Here is a 12539-nt window from a genome sequence, read left to right as displayed (position 1 = left end):
ACCAGCCTCTGGGAGGCAATGCAAAATTCATGATATCGTGGCAACGCTGATACTCCATCAAGTGGTTCCCTGTTGTTGTGAGTTTCAGTCTTTCACGTGCAAGTCCTCAAAATCATCAAGGAGCTCCTCCATGTTGATCTTGGGCACCTCATCGTCTTGGTCCGCCTCCGTCTCCGTCATGCTCATGGCATCCGCCTCCTTCGCCTGCTGCCGCGCCTTGTACAAAGCCAATGTATTGCGTAGCTCCTCATCCTCCTCCACGTCGCGCAAGAACATTTCGTAGTCGGCGTCCAGCTTCTCCTGGTCGGCTTTCTTCGGCAAAAGCTCTCCCTCATCCTTCTCCATCCTCTTGAGCCGCCAGTTCCTCTTCGGCTTCTTCTTTCTGGCATAGTGCTTCTTGACTAATACGACATCCGGTACCCGAGATGCAAGAGAGCTGTTCTCGATATCCTCAAACTGCGGACTGTTGAAATTCGTGCCGCTCAAATCATATCCCATGACCGAGTCACCAGCATGCAAAACGCCCCCAAGGTGAGTTCGGCAGAAGTATGTTCGATCGTTCGATCCAAGATCAGAAGCCTTGGCCACTGTTACCTCTGCCATGAAGAAGCGCCCGTTTTGTTGACCAGTGGGTTCAATGTCCATCACAATGAACTCAACCAACTCCCGTACATCTGCGAGATTCTTGAAGGGAGCGCGCCAGTAGATGTTTGTCGGTAGATCTGCAGTCTGCAGAGTGTTGGGATCGATGACATTGATCGACGTGCCAACTCTGTAGCAAAGAGCGAGAGGAAAAATGTTGCCGATCGACTTGGCTAACTTGACTGGTAATGCGACAAGGTCGTCCTTGCATATCGGCACGAGTTCGCAAGAGTATGTGAACTTGTAAGACTTGGTTGATGTATGGATGTCCATCGAGATTAATTCTTGCGACTTTTTCACTCTAACGGGTGTGACCGATGTCAGGAAATCAACAAATTTCTCTGCATGATTTCGTTGGGAGAAGTAGAAGTCCAGGCCATCCTTGACTTCCTTGATGTTGATCGTGTCCTTATGGGCGCCGTGCTTGAGCATCAACTGTTCAAGGTACAGGAAAGTTCGTTTATGAGGAACTTTCTGACGTACTTGGACAGACGCTCGCCATACATTGGCAGTGTATGACTTTGCACAATCTGGACACTGCTGACCAGCGACAACGTACTCAACCTCGAAAGTTTGCTGAATAATGGCACCCTCGAAAGCCTCCTGCTGAACGGTGATCTTGACTTTGATCCGCTTTGAATGTGGTTCGGTCCACAGAAAGCTGGCATCGATGATTCTGACTTTGCTCAATCCTCTCAATTTCTTCAAACACAGTGCGAGAAGTTCTCTAGATTCGGGAGCGGCTGTGACCCATTGTGATGGCGGGCTGAGCCATCGTTCGCAGTCTTTGCAGCAGAGAAGTGTTCCTTCCCTCTGAATGCCTTCCGAAGCATCGACTGTCAATTTTACACAGTCGAAACAGAGGGCGCCTGCCGCGGCTGTTCCGTCGATTGGTGCACCACAGTTACAGCACAAGATCGTTGCTGCTTGTCGTTGCTGCCCTGATGGTATGGCCACCGGAGCGTCAATGTCCATTGACATGGTCGTGGGTCTCTTTGGTGTCTTTGCCCTGTGTGTCTGTGGTTCCAAGTATATTAAATCAACTGTCAGAAGGCAAAGAAATACAATTACTCACCAAGTTTTCGCCTCCGAAGTTTGGCTTTGTCAGCCTCGCGATTTGCCAAGACAAGGCTAAGAGTCGTGCACTACGGTCACGCAAGAGTACCTACTCCGCATCTCCGACTTCAACCGCATCCGAGGATGTTTCTGCCGTTGACGATGGAGAAAGTCTGACGTTGACCTTTCAGCAGCAACAGCTACACTACGCTCATTTTCGAACCTCTCGATGTGTTCAGACCAGCCGACTTCATTTACCTCGTCATGAAGCCTTGTTGCGCCAGATACGCAGTCTCCCTCTTGACACCAATTCGTACCGCGCCGGCCTCCAAAGGTCTCCGAAGCTTTAGACCACAGCCTACCTTGCAGGCCTTAAGCAAGCGCACGGTATGGTACATAACAGACAGTGTTCCCCAATGCTGACCTGGACAGATGTCTACCACACATAGGTACCTGGCTATGCCAAAAGAGCAGCCAGGAGACGAGCCCGACGATGTCCTCTTCAACTCGCTGTACGGAGTGCGCACAGTCGAGCTCAACCGGCCGAAGAAGCTGAACTCCCTGAATGGATCTATGGCGAGGAAGATCCTGCCGCGGTTGCGAGAGTGGGAGAAGTCACAATTGGCAAATGTGGTTATCATCAGTGGCGCGGGAAATAAAGCCTTCTGTGCCGGTGGTGATGTTGCGGAACTGGCGAAGCAGAACTCCACACCCGAAGGACAGGAAAAGTCGTGCAACTACTTCGCTCTCGAATATCAACTCGACCATCTGATTGCGACCTACAGCAAGCCCTACGTTGCGATAATGGATGGCATCACCATGGGTGGAGGCGTAGGCTTGTCCGTTCATGCGCCGTTCAGGATCGCCACCGAGCGCACAGTCTACGCAATGCCCGAGACGACTATTGGATTCTTCCCCGACGTCGGTGGCAGTTTTGCGTTGCCACGGCTGGACGGCGAGATTGGCACGTACCTTGCCCTGACCTCCGAACGTCTCCATGGCGTACAGGCGTTCTATGCAGGTATTGCCACACACTACGTGGACAGCTCAGTATTGGCGCCTCTATCAACTCGTCTATCCGAACTTGTGTTCCAGGATACTGCCAGTCTTCAAAGCCGCCTGGAGCTTGTAAATAAAACCATTGCCGAGTTCACCAACAACCTTCCCTCACCCGACTCCTATCCGAAAGGGAAATATGGCAACCTTAGAGGCGAGCTTCGGACCGCTATCGATGAGTGCTTCAAGTACAATGAGATCGAGGAAATTATTTCGGCCCTCGAGAAAAAGGCTGAGGCCGGACCTCTCCAGCAATGGGCGAAGGACACCCTCAAGACCATCTCCATCAGATCCCCAACGAGTTTGAAAGTCACCTTGAAGCAATTGCGGATGGGAAAGGCATGGAGCATTGACGAAACCTTCATCCGAGAACACCAGATGGCGTCCCACTTTATGGGGCACCCCGACTTCACCGAGGGTGTCTCAGCTAGACTCATCAACAAGCCGGCCACCGAGCCTCAGTGGCAACCATCGACCCTGGCGGAGGTATCTGAGGAGTACGTGAACAAGTTTTTCACTCAACCTGACAACGTTCCACGACTGGCTCTCGTCGAGCCTCTGGAAGGCGCGGAGGCACAACAAGGGTATACCGAATATCCTCATGCCAAATTTTCTCTTCCAAGAGAAATCGACATCGAGAATACGGTGCGCAGCATCGGCGAGGATGGGTATCAGGCAGTGCTCGATGAGCTAGTGAAAAGATGGGACAACAAGCTAGGAGTCAAAGCGAAAGTACAGGAAGTGCTCGACCGTTGCACAAGCAAGACAACGAAAGGCGTAGCTTGGAACGACGAGCTCAAGGCCAATCTGTAGATTTGGGGGGCCGTTGACACGGGCAAGGCGCGAATCAAGACTATGTTCAAGACGACTTTGCTTATAATCTGGCGCGGCCGTGCGTGTAGATGTCACCAGACGAGCCAGCTCAAATAGATGTTTGTAAGATCACATGCAGCCAGGCTGTTGTACTTGTACTTGACTGCAATCTGCCACTTCGTCAATTTCTGCTCCAAAATATCAGGCAGTGAATGAACGGCACCATCCCGGCTAAACTCCGGCCAAACTCCAGAAAATTGTCGAAGCCCGCAGCCAGCGAGCGATCACTTGTTCACAACTTGCACAAAAGTCCGACCACATACAAACCCGGGCCACTGAACAACCGTCATGGCTTTGTCAAAGGACGACTTCATGGCCCATGCGTCCTCTGACGACTCCGACAACGAGAGCGGCTACGACTCGGAGGCGGCGGAGGTATCAAAGTCGGCAGAGCGTGCAGGCGGCGGACGGGCGGCGAAGAGGAGGAAGCTCTCTCATTCTTCGGACTCGGAGGATGACGACGATGACGACTCACAAGAAGAGATTGCCTCAAAGCGCAAGTTGTCGCTGAAATTCCAGCGGCAAGCCCACGACCTTGACCGCGGTGACAGGTCTGATGTTGCGGACGAGGAGGAACAGCACGATGTCGTTGCGACCGGGAAGAAGACAGTCCCAAGCCCCGCCATTACAAAACCCTCTACCAAACAGACCTCCAACCTTCCCGCTATCCACAACGGTCCCGACGAGCTCACAATACCCAGCAGCGCCCTCCCCAAAACCAAGAAAGACAAGGACCCACCCCGCCCAGGCGTGATCTACCTCTCCTCCCTCCCACCCTACCTCCGCCCCTCCGCGCTCCGCAATCTCCTCTCCCAGCGTGGCTTCGCGCCCATAACGCGCCTCTTCCTCGCCCCAGCCTCGAAAACCAAGGCGGGCAGTACCAAAACCTCCTCTACCACCTCCTCCTCATCACGTCAACTCTACTCCGAAGGCTGGCTCGAATTTGCCTCGCACAAAACGGCCAAGAAGTGCGCACAGACACTGAATGCGACGCCCGTTGGCGGCAAGAAGGGCGGCTATTACCGCGACGACCTGTGGAACATGCGATACCTGCGTGGAATGCGGTGGGCGGAGCTGATGGAGGGGGTGAGGGGCGAGAGGAGGGAGGAGGAGGCGCGCCGGGACGAGGAGAGGAGGAGCCTGGCGAAGGAGCAGAAGGCTTTTCTGGAGGGTGTCGAGAGGGGAAAGAAGTGGGAGGGGATGGAGGCGAAGCGGAAGGGGAAGAAGAGGAGGGCAGGGGATGATGGTGAGATCACGGCTGCGGCGGCTGCGAAGTTGGAGGGGAATTCAGGTGAGGAGGAGGAGGCCCCAAGACGGACGTGGCGGCAGTTCGAGGTTCAGAAAGGCCAGAAGGCTATGGGACATGATGTGAGTGAGGAGGCGAAGGAGGTGCTGGGGAAGATTTTCTAGCCGCTCGCTGGCAGCGAGCTTTCTTTCTTACGAGTACGGACCTGGTCGAGTGCATCCAAGTGATCAAGCTTGCACGGAAGAATACCTTTACCCTGGCCGGCCTATTGCGACACTTGCTCTACCTCTGTCGAAATCAGTCAAACAACACAATCGAAAGAGCCAAATGGCAGCCACCAGGTCAATGTGGAAACACCCTACCCTCCACTCCCCCTGCGTCTTCACTTCCCCCTTCTACTGCTTCTCGCTGCCCACCTCCTCACCTCTGAGAAGATCCAACCACGCCCGACCAAACGTATCCTCCATCTCCAGGTTCTTCAAGCTCGCCAGGTTCTCCGGCGTCGCCAAATCCTCCGGTTGCGACAGCTCTTCCACCACAAGCCTGTCAACCCCCTTGTTATCCTGGACCTGCCTCTTCTTGCTGAATCCATAAACATAATTACTGCCAACGTACTCCTTCCACACCCGCCCCCTCTGACTCAAGCCACTCCCATCCGCATTCAGTAAGTTATTATTATAATTGCCGAACCAGGCCGTCTTCTGGATCCACGGCTGCTGATCAACCCAGTACGTGGTATTCCGAACGAACTGCAGCACCGCCGGCTCCGGGTAAATCTTGTCCATGCCGTACTCGGTGATCCAGATGGGGCGATCGCCACCAATTCGGGACGCGTTGACCATGTAGTCCTGGAAATACTGCTGATTGTATGGAGAGGCGTACCAGTGAATGTTGATGATGTCGACCGTCAGATTTCGCTGTGTGGCATTGCCGAGGAACTGGGAAAGCCATATGAAGCCACTACCCGCGTTAGTTACAGAAGGTGCGGCCAACTTGACGCCGCAGGCCGCGAATGGCTGAATGAAGCGCTCGTACGCGACTAAGGCGCGTTCAACGGTCATGCATGCAGAACCTTGGACGCAGAGATCGGGCTCGTTGAAGCTGAAGATGGCGTCAGCGCCGTAGTGGGTCACAGCAAAGTTGACGTTGGCTTCCCATATAGAGGTGAGGGAAGGGTTGTCGTTGAAAAGGAGTGGGTAGAAAGTCATGTTGGGCGACTGGCTGGATGGGAAGGGTCCGGTGTTGTTGGTCGCGCTATTGTTGGGCAAGGAATAATAGTTATACGCCCAAGATATTTGGCTGGGTGGAGAGTAGAATTGAAGGGAGCTGACATTGCCGTAGGCAAGTCCACGCTTGGGCACGGCAGGGTAGAGAGATTGGGTTGGCAAGGGGCGTGCTGAACAGGTGATCGGGGTGGAGGTTGTAGATGTCGTTATTCTCGAGGTTGTTGACGCTGACAAGGACAGCGACCCCAGGCTTATGGTAGTTGAGGCTGTAGTTGTGTGGGCGGATCTCAGAGTCGGTGCAGAGGTTGTAGAGCTGTCAGAAGAGAACAGCGAGGGTCTGATGTATGGCGAAGTAGATGAAGAAGCTACTGAGGAGGATTGAGAGCTACTTGACGGGGTCTGTGCGTTTGTTGACGTGGACGATGAGAGCGAATATATTGGATTGGCTGTGGAGCCGACGATATTTGATCCGAAAGAAGCAGAAGAGCTAGAAGGAGTTGCACTGACAAGATTGGACCTGGATGAGGTTGGTGAACGTGAGATCGATCTCGTTGAGGAGCTCGTGGAGATCTCGTCGACAGGCATTGAACCTGGCGTACTCAGAGACCGCGATATTGAATTGGTCAAAGAGCTCGAAGAGATGGCGCCGCTGGGGTTCGACCCGGCTGCACTTGGTGATCGTGAGATGGAACTTGTCGAAGACCTCGAAGATAGGCTGGTTGCAGATGCCACCGTTGATTCCACTGCTGAAGCTCTGCTCTCGGTACTGGGGATCACGACGCCACTGGGTGTGTTGGAAGCCGCAATGCTTGACGCAATGCCGCTAGAGGTCACAGATGGTGACACGCTGGGTGTTGTTGACTGAACAATACTTATACTGGTGGATTGAGCTGGACCGGGCTCGGCGGCAATATTGACAGCTGCACAGCCTTCCGCAGGCGTATCGTCATAGACGACAAAGAATTGCTCGGCCGAGGTAACGCAGAAGGTAGCAGCACCGAAATACAGATTTGAGCCGTCAAGAAACCAGAAGTAGGGGCTGACTGGCGGTGAAGTGAACTTCTGCAAAGCTGAGGTGCCCTCATCTGTCGTAGTGCTGATGTACTTGCCATCACTGAGTAGATTGCCGGCTTCATCAACGGTGAACACGGCTGCTGAGGATTTGTTGTCGACCAGGAAACTGATGCCAGTCCGATCAAATGCAATGTACAGAAGCGCGCGCTTGGCTTTTCCAGTCACAGTATTGACAGCTATGTAGAGTAGTTCACCAATCTGAATGTCGGGAGAAGGTCCTTCGCCGGCGCTTGTCGCAGGAGAAGGTGAGGAGACTGATGGTTGCAAGTTGTCTGTCGTAGACGCAAAAGAGCTTGCCACGGAGGGAATGTCGATAGAGATTGATGCTGAGCGTGTACTTGGAGTACCAGAAAGAAGAGTTGACGACTCGCTTGACCTGCTACTTTCCGAGGGCAGGACATCTCTACTAGAGAGTGAGCTCGAGCTGCCAGTTGGAGCACCGGATGGGGGACCGTTGCCTGAGGTAAAAACGCTTGGAGCAAGAGCAGTACCATCATTGATCGTAGTGCTGAGCGTGCTGCTGAGCGCAATGCCGCTGCTGAGCGCGCTATCGGCAGAAGATGTACTTCCTGAAGTCGGGTTCGCACCCACCTCGGAACTTGTTGCATCTGACACACTGCTTGAATTGGAAGAGTATACCGTGACAGTCGTTGTTGAGTAGACCTCCGTTGACGGAAGCGTCATACTTGAGAAGGATATTGCCCCGGGGTCGAAGGTGACCACTGTTGTTGTATAGTAGCAACCACCAGGAAGGCCTGGCACAGTTCTTAGTTAGTACCGGACGCGCCAGAATCGGGAAAATACTCGCTTGTTTGTGCAGCTGCAACAGCCAGCAGAGCTGCGACTGCGGTAGCAGACGCCTTTGATGAAACCATGGCAAATCTCTTGATCCGAGTGTATAGTTCGTCCGTTCCTTCTGTACCTACATGCGCACTGCCAGATAGTCAGGAAGAAAACGCAGTTGTGATATTCGCGCTCGCGGCGAGCGCGTAACGTGGGCGGAATGATGAGCACCGTGCATTGTATACAGAAAGCCGCGCACAGGCAAGTCGGGAATCTCGTCAACATTGTTTCGATATTGGTACATTTTGCTACAAGGGCTGGAAAGTCGTATGAAGCCACTCGTGCCGCATCTGTTCAGCAGCGTTCAAAAACGCGGTAGAGGCCTTTGAGGTTGGCGACTTCAACTACACCCTTTACCATGCCGTTGGTCGCGACAATTCGAGATCTGAGGGCTGGAAATAGCACATTCTCGAGCATATGGTCCAAGTCCTGCCGCTTAGCATCAAGGGCGTTGTTCTGGCCATCGTCAGTGGGGTCGTTCGTTGTTTTATTGTCCTGTCGCTCAGGAGTGTAGAAGGCAGCAAGCTCTTGCAGAAACGTCTGGAAGCATTTCTGCTCTTCCGTCCAGTTGACGAATGGTCCAAGCCGCAAAAGAAAGGTCGGAAGCTTAGCCATGCAGGGCATGTACCCTTTCAGTAGCAGAGGAATAGCTTCTATCTCACCTGCGTCAGAGATCTCGATTGAGAAATAGTCTTTCAACATCTCCTTCCTACTCATGAGCTGCTTATACACCTTGTCGACAATTTCAGTCTTGTCAAGGCCTGCACAGCTGGGCGATGTCTCGATCTCAAGATCTGCAGCGATATCAAGGACCTGTCTCAGCTGCAAAGGGGGTCGAAGTTGGATCAGGCCGAAGTTGCCGAAGTCGGTCAGACCAACTTGGTAGAAGAACTCGTTACTGGCCATGCCATAATCGACAAGGTACAGTCTTACTCCAGACTGTATGGCTGCCAAACGCTTTCTCTCATCCACAAGTCCGACGTAGGTCAGAGACGCGAAAATCTCGGTAAGGCCTGTGTGCATAGCCTCACGCACTTCAGCTCGCAGGTTTTTCACCGAGGTGAGCCGAATCTGGATCTGTTCCCTGCCAGAGTCCGTGTACGTGAGGCCGTCTCCCAATGTAGGGTCTTCGTCGAGCGAGTTCCGCGAGCTAAGCGCTGGTGGAAGCATAGAGGTGATTTTTCTGGCCTTAGAGTCCGTCCGGATCAAGTTATTCTCATACGGCTTCCTTGCCGCAGGAGTCTTGGGGGCACTCCTTTGGCCAGCCTCCGCACTTGAGTCCTCAGAAGCATCTCTAGTGGTAATAGGGGTCATGGGCGGTACTCCTGGCAACAGCGTCTGTGTCTTGAACGTTCTGCTGGTGTCGACCTGAGCGAGCTTCCCACGGATCTCCGCGCAGACTTCATCGATGATCTCGTCCTCATTCAGGAAATGGACTTCTCGTTTCGTTGGATGGACGTTGACGTCAACCCTGCCTGGCTCGATCTCGAGGTTCAAGTAGACGAAAGGATGGCCGCCCTTGGGAAGGAAGAATTGATACGTTTGCTCGATAGCCTTCTTGACCACCGGGGACTCGACAGATCTGTGGTTGATGAAAAGCAACACCATAGTCCGTTTCGCGCTATAGTTGGCGTTTGTGGCAAAGCCGGACACCTTGAATCCCCACTTGGAACTCTCGGTACCGAATTCAATCAGCTCTTTCGCCACACCAACACCATAGGCTTGTTTGATTCGGTCTTGCTTCGTGGCGGCTGCTGTGACAGCGAACCCTGTGCCGGACTCACCGTGCTTCTTGATCGAAAATGCAACGTGCGAGCAATGTACTGCGTGCTTGGTAACAACTTCTAGTATCTTTGCATACTCCTCAGAAGCCGAACGAAACGCCCTTCTTCGGCTTGGGACATTATAGAAGAGGTCTTCTACCGTGATTTGCGTCCCTGGTCGCCCAGCAGTTGGCCTTGGCTCGGCCGATTGGCCAGGTTTGGTGGCCGTCAGCTTTCCGTCAGCATAGTGAGCCTGCCAGGCACAGCTCGAACCAGCAGTCTTTGTAGTGACTCTGAGATGGGCAATGTGACTGATACTTGCAAGAGCTTCTCCTCGAAAACCATAGGTGCCGATCGACATGAGATCTTCGAATTGCTTGAGCTTGGAGGTGGTAAAGCGTTGGCAAAGAATGGGCAGGTCGTCTCGCTACGATCATGTTAGCATGGCATCAAGGACGCCTTCAGTCATCTCACCTCAATACCATGTCCGTTGTCTGTGATCTGGAGCAGCTTGAGTCCACCCTCCTTGACCAAGACCTCGATGGCGGTTGAACCAGCGTCGACCGAGTTCTCAAGGAGCTCTTTGAGAGCGTTCATTGGGGCAACGATAATCTCACCAGCTGCGATCTTGTTGATGACATCTTCCGCCAACGGCTGCGTGAAGCATTAGCATCGTCCTGACCTACCTGGGTGGGGGACGCGCCTTGATCCGCCGCGGTGCTTCTGGAGGCAACCCAGCTTCTTCCGCGGATCGTTTTGTCCCTCTCGGAGTGCGGCTGTCAATTTCCATCAGGTCGGCCATCCCGATGGAGACGTACGGATGCAAACACTACCGAGAAGGCCGAAACCGTGAGCATGAGTGTCCGTGACCGCAGTTGGAGAAGGATCAAATGAAGAGGCAGACCCCGGTAGTTGTTGCCTTGTTGGGGGCCTTGTCTGGGCATCGTCACATGGCTGCGGCGGCGTTTTGCCTGTGACCAGCCCCTCCCCTCACACAATTCTCGGTACCTTACCACCACATTGCTCACCTCTGCGATCTCTGCGCCTGTCAGAGGGCCACTTTTGAGAGTGATCGCCTGCTTTGAAAGTCTCGCTTCTTTCATAACAAGCATTCTGCGACACAGAATGGTGGGCAAGCCCCAACAAAGCCTGGCTGTGTGATTTTTGGCAACCGTTCTGGCTCTCCAAGCGCAATGGCGATGAACTTTGTGACTTTCAACCAGGACTACAGCCACCTGGCTGTTGGTAAGTTTCGCCCGCCTATGTATTCCGCTCAGCAAGTTGACATGTATTAGGTACCTCGCGTGGCTTCCGCATATTCACAACAGACCCATTCACGAAAGTCCACGAGTCTCGAGATGCAGGGAACATCGCCCTCCTCGAGATGCTCTTTTCGACCTCTCTCGTAGCTCTCATCCTCTCGCCTCGGAGGCTACAGATTAAGAACACAAAGCGTGAATCCATAATATGCGAATTGACCTTCCCGACGACTGTACTGGCAGTCCGACTCAACCGCAAGAGACTCGTTATCATTCTCGAGGACCAGATATACCTCTACGACATCCAACCCATGAAACTACTCTACACCATCGAGACTTCGCCCAACCCAATGGCTATATGCGCTCTCTCTCCATCCTCAGAGAACTGTTACCTCGCGTACCCGCTGCCACAAAAAGCCTCTGCTGCCACAGCGCCATCGCATGCACCCCCGAACAGCACCCATATCCCGCCCACCACGGGTGAGGTGCTCCTCTTCGACACGGCCAAACTCGAAGCTATCAACGTCGTTGAGGCCCACAGGTCTCCTCTCTCCAGCGTCTCTTTTAACAATGAGGGCACGGTTATGGCTACCGCATCTGACAAGGGCACCATCATTCGTGTCTTCTCAGTTCCTGATGCCCACAAACTCTACCAGTTTCGCCGCGGGTCCATGCCTTCTCGCATATTCAGTATGGCCTTCAACATCACCTCTACTCTCCTCTGTGTCTCATCCGCTACCGAGACTGTACACATCTTCAAATTGGGCCCGCAGCAAGCTCAATCCCCCAGCTTACCCGAATCCGCATCCACGCCAACCTCGCCTACTAAAGCGTCATCAGCCTTTACGCGGCGTCTCTCGCAGGGTTCGGACACCCTTGAGCCCCCAGCCGCTGGTGACTCTCTTGACGATGACCTCGACGCTGAAGGTACTGAATCAACCGCAATGTCCGGTCGGAAGCCCAATGGCACCTTCTTCGGCTTGATTCGGCGGACGAGCCAAAACGTCTCCTCTAGCTTCGCCACCACTGTCGGCGGGTATCTTCCCAAGGGCATGGCCGAGATGTGGGAGCCTGCGCGGGATTTCGCTTGGATCCGCCTCCCAAAATCCGCGAGCGGGGTCCCGCCAGCCCAGCTGCGAAGCGTTGTGGCCATGAGCGCCAACAGCCCGCAGGTCATGGTGGTCACCAACGAGGGAAATTTCTACGTCTTCAGCATCGATCTCGCGAAGGGTGGCGAGGGGGTGTTGGTCAAGCAGTTCTCGTAAGTATCCATCGCTAACTATTATGCGGCACGCTATATTCTAACCAGTACCTAGCGTTCTCGATATCAACGACAAGATGTCCTCATCAACCATGGACTTCTGAACAATAAGCGACTATCAAACAGTCGTCAAATGGGCTAAATACTCATTCTGCTGCGGGCGAAGGAATGCTTTCTATTGATTAGCGACGGCGTTGTGGGCGTCTCCGAACCAGCTAGGCAGGAGAAGGCAGTGGTCAG

General features: G+C 53.6%; 6 protein-coding genes across 6 annotated transcripts; 3 read left to right on the top strand and 3 right to left on the bottom strand.

Moving 5' to 3' along the window:
- Positions 1 to 84: 84 nt before the first annotated feature.
- On the bottom strand, positions 85 to 1623 carry HMPREF1541_03869 (uncharacterized protein; the record flags this gene model as incomplete). The annotated part of the gene is made up of 1 exon (XM_008718217.1): positions 85 to 1623. The coding sequence occupies one exon, from the start codon at positions 1621 to 1623 to the stop codon at positions 85 to 87; it is 1539 nt and encodes a 512-aa protein (XP_008716439.1).
- Positions 1624 to 2157: 534 nt separating this feature from the next.
- On the top strand, positions 2158 to 3567 carry HMPREF1541_03868 (uncharacterized protein; the record flags this gene model as incomplete). The annotated part of the gene is made up of 1 exon (XM_008718216.1): positions 2158 to 3567. The coding sequence occupies one exon, from the start codon at positions 2158 to 2160 to the stop codon at positions 3565 to 3567; it is 1410 nt and encodes a 469-aa protein (XP_008716438.1).
- Positions 3568 to 3915: 348 nt separating this feature from the next.
- On the top strand, positions 3916 to 5037 carry HMPREF1541_03867 (uncharacterized protein; the record flags this gene model as incomplete). Its single annotated transcript, XM_008718215.1, has 1 exon — positions 3916 to 5037. The coding sequence occupies one exon, from the start codon at positions 3916 to 3918 to the stop codon at positions 5035 to 5037; it is 1122 nt and encodes a 373-aa protein (XP_008716437.1).
- A 231-nt stretch (positions 5038 to 5268) lies between these two features.
- Positions 5269 to 7857, bottom strand: HMPREF1541_03866 (uncharacterized protein; the record flags this gene model as incomplete). The annotated part of the gene is made up of 1 exon (XM_008718214.1): positions 5269 to 7857. The coding sequence occupies one exon, from the start codon at positions 7855 to 7857 to the stop codon at positions 5269 to 5271; it is 2589 nt and encodes an 862-aa protein (XP_008716436.1).
- Positions 7858 to 8310: 453 nt separating this feature from the next.
- On the bottom strand, positions 8311 to 10581 carry HMPREF1541_03865 (uncharacterized protein; the record flags this gene model as incomplete). Its single annotated transcript, XM_008718213.1, has 3 exons — positions 8311 to 10206; positions 10254 to 10420; positions 10479 to 10581. The coding sequence occupies 3 exons, from the start codon at positions 10579 to 10581 to the stop codon at positions 8311 to 8313; spliced, it is 2166 nt and encodes a 721-aa protein (XP_008716435.1).
- Positions 10582 to 10972: 391 nt separating this feature from the next.
- HMPREF1541_03864 (uncharacterized protein) lies at positions 10973 to 12403 on the top strand (the record flags this gene model as incomplete). The annotated part of the gene is made up of 3 exons (XM_008718212.1): positions 10973 to 11024; positions 11075 to 12299; positions 12355 to 12403. The coding sequence occupies 3 exons, from the start codon at positions 10973 to 10975 to the stop codon at positions 12401 to 12403; spliced, it is 1326 nt and encodes a 441-aa protein (XP_008716434.1).
- Positions 12404 to 12539: the final 136 nt, after the last annotated feature.

Source organism: Cyphellophora europaea (genome assembly GCF_000365145.1).
Source record: "Cyphellophora europaea CBS 101466 unplaced genomic scaffold supercont1.3, whole genome shotgun sequence".
Taxonomy (NCBI): domain Eukaryota; kingdom Fungi; phylum Ascomycota; class Eurotiomycetes; order Chaetothyriales; family Cyphellophoraceae; genus Cyphellophora; species Cyphellophora europaea.
The sequence above is the reverse complement of the archived record's forward strand: the minus strand, read 5'-3'. Positions and strand labels throughout refer to the sequence as shown.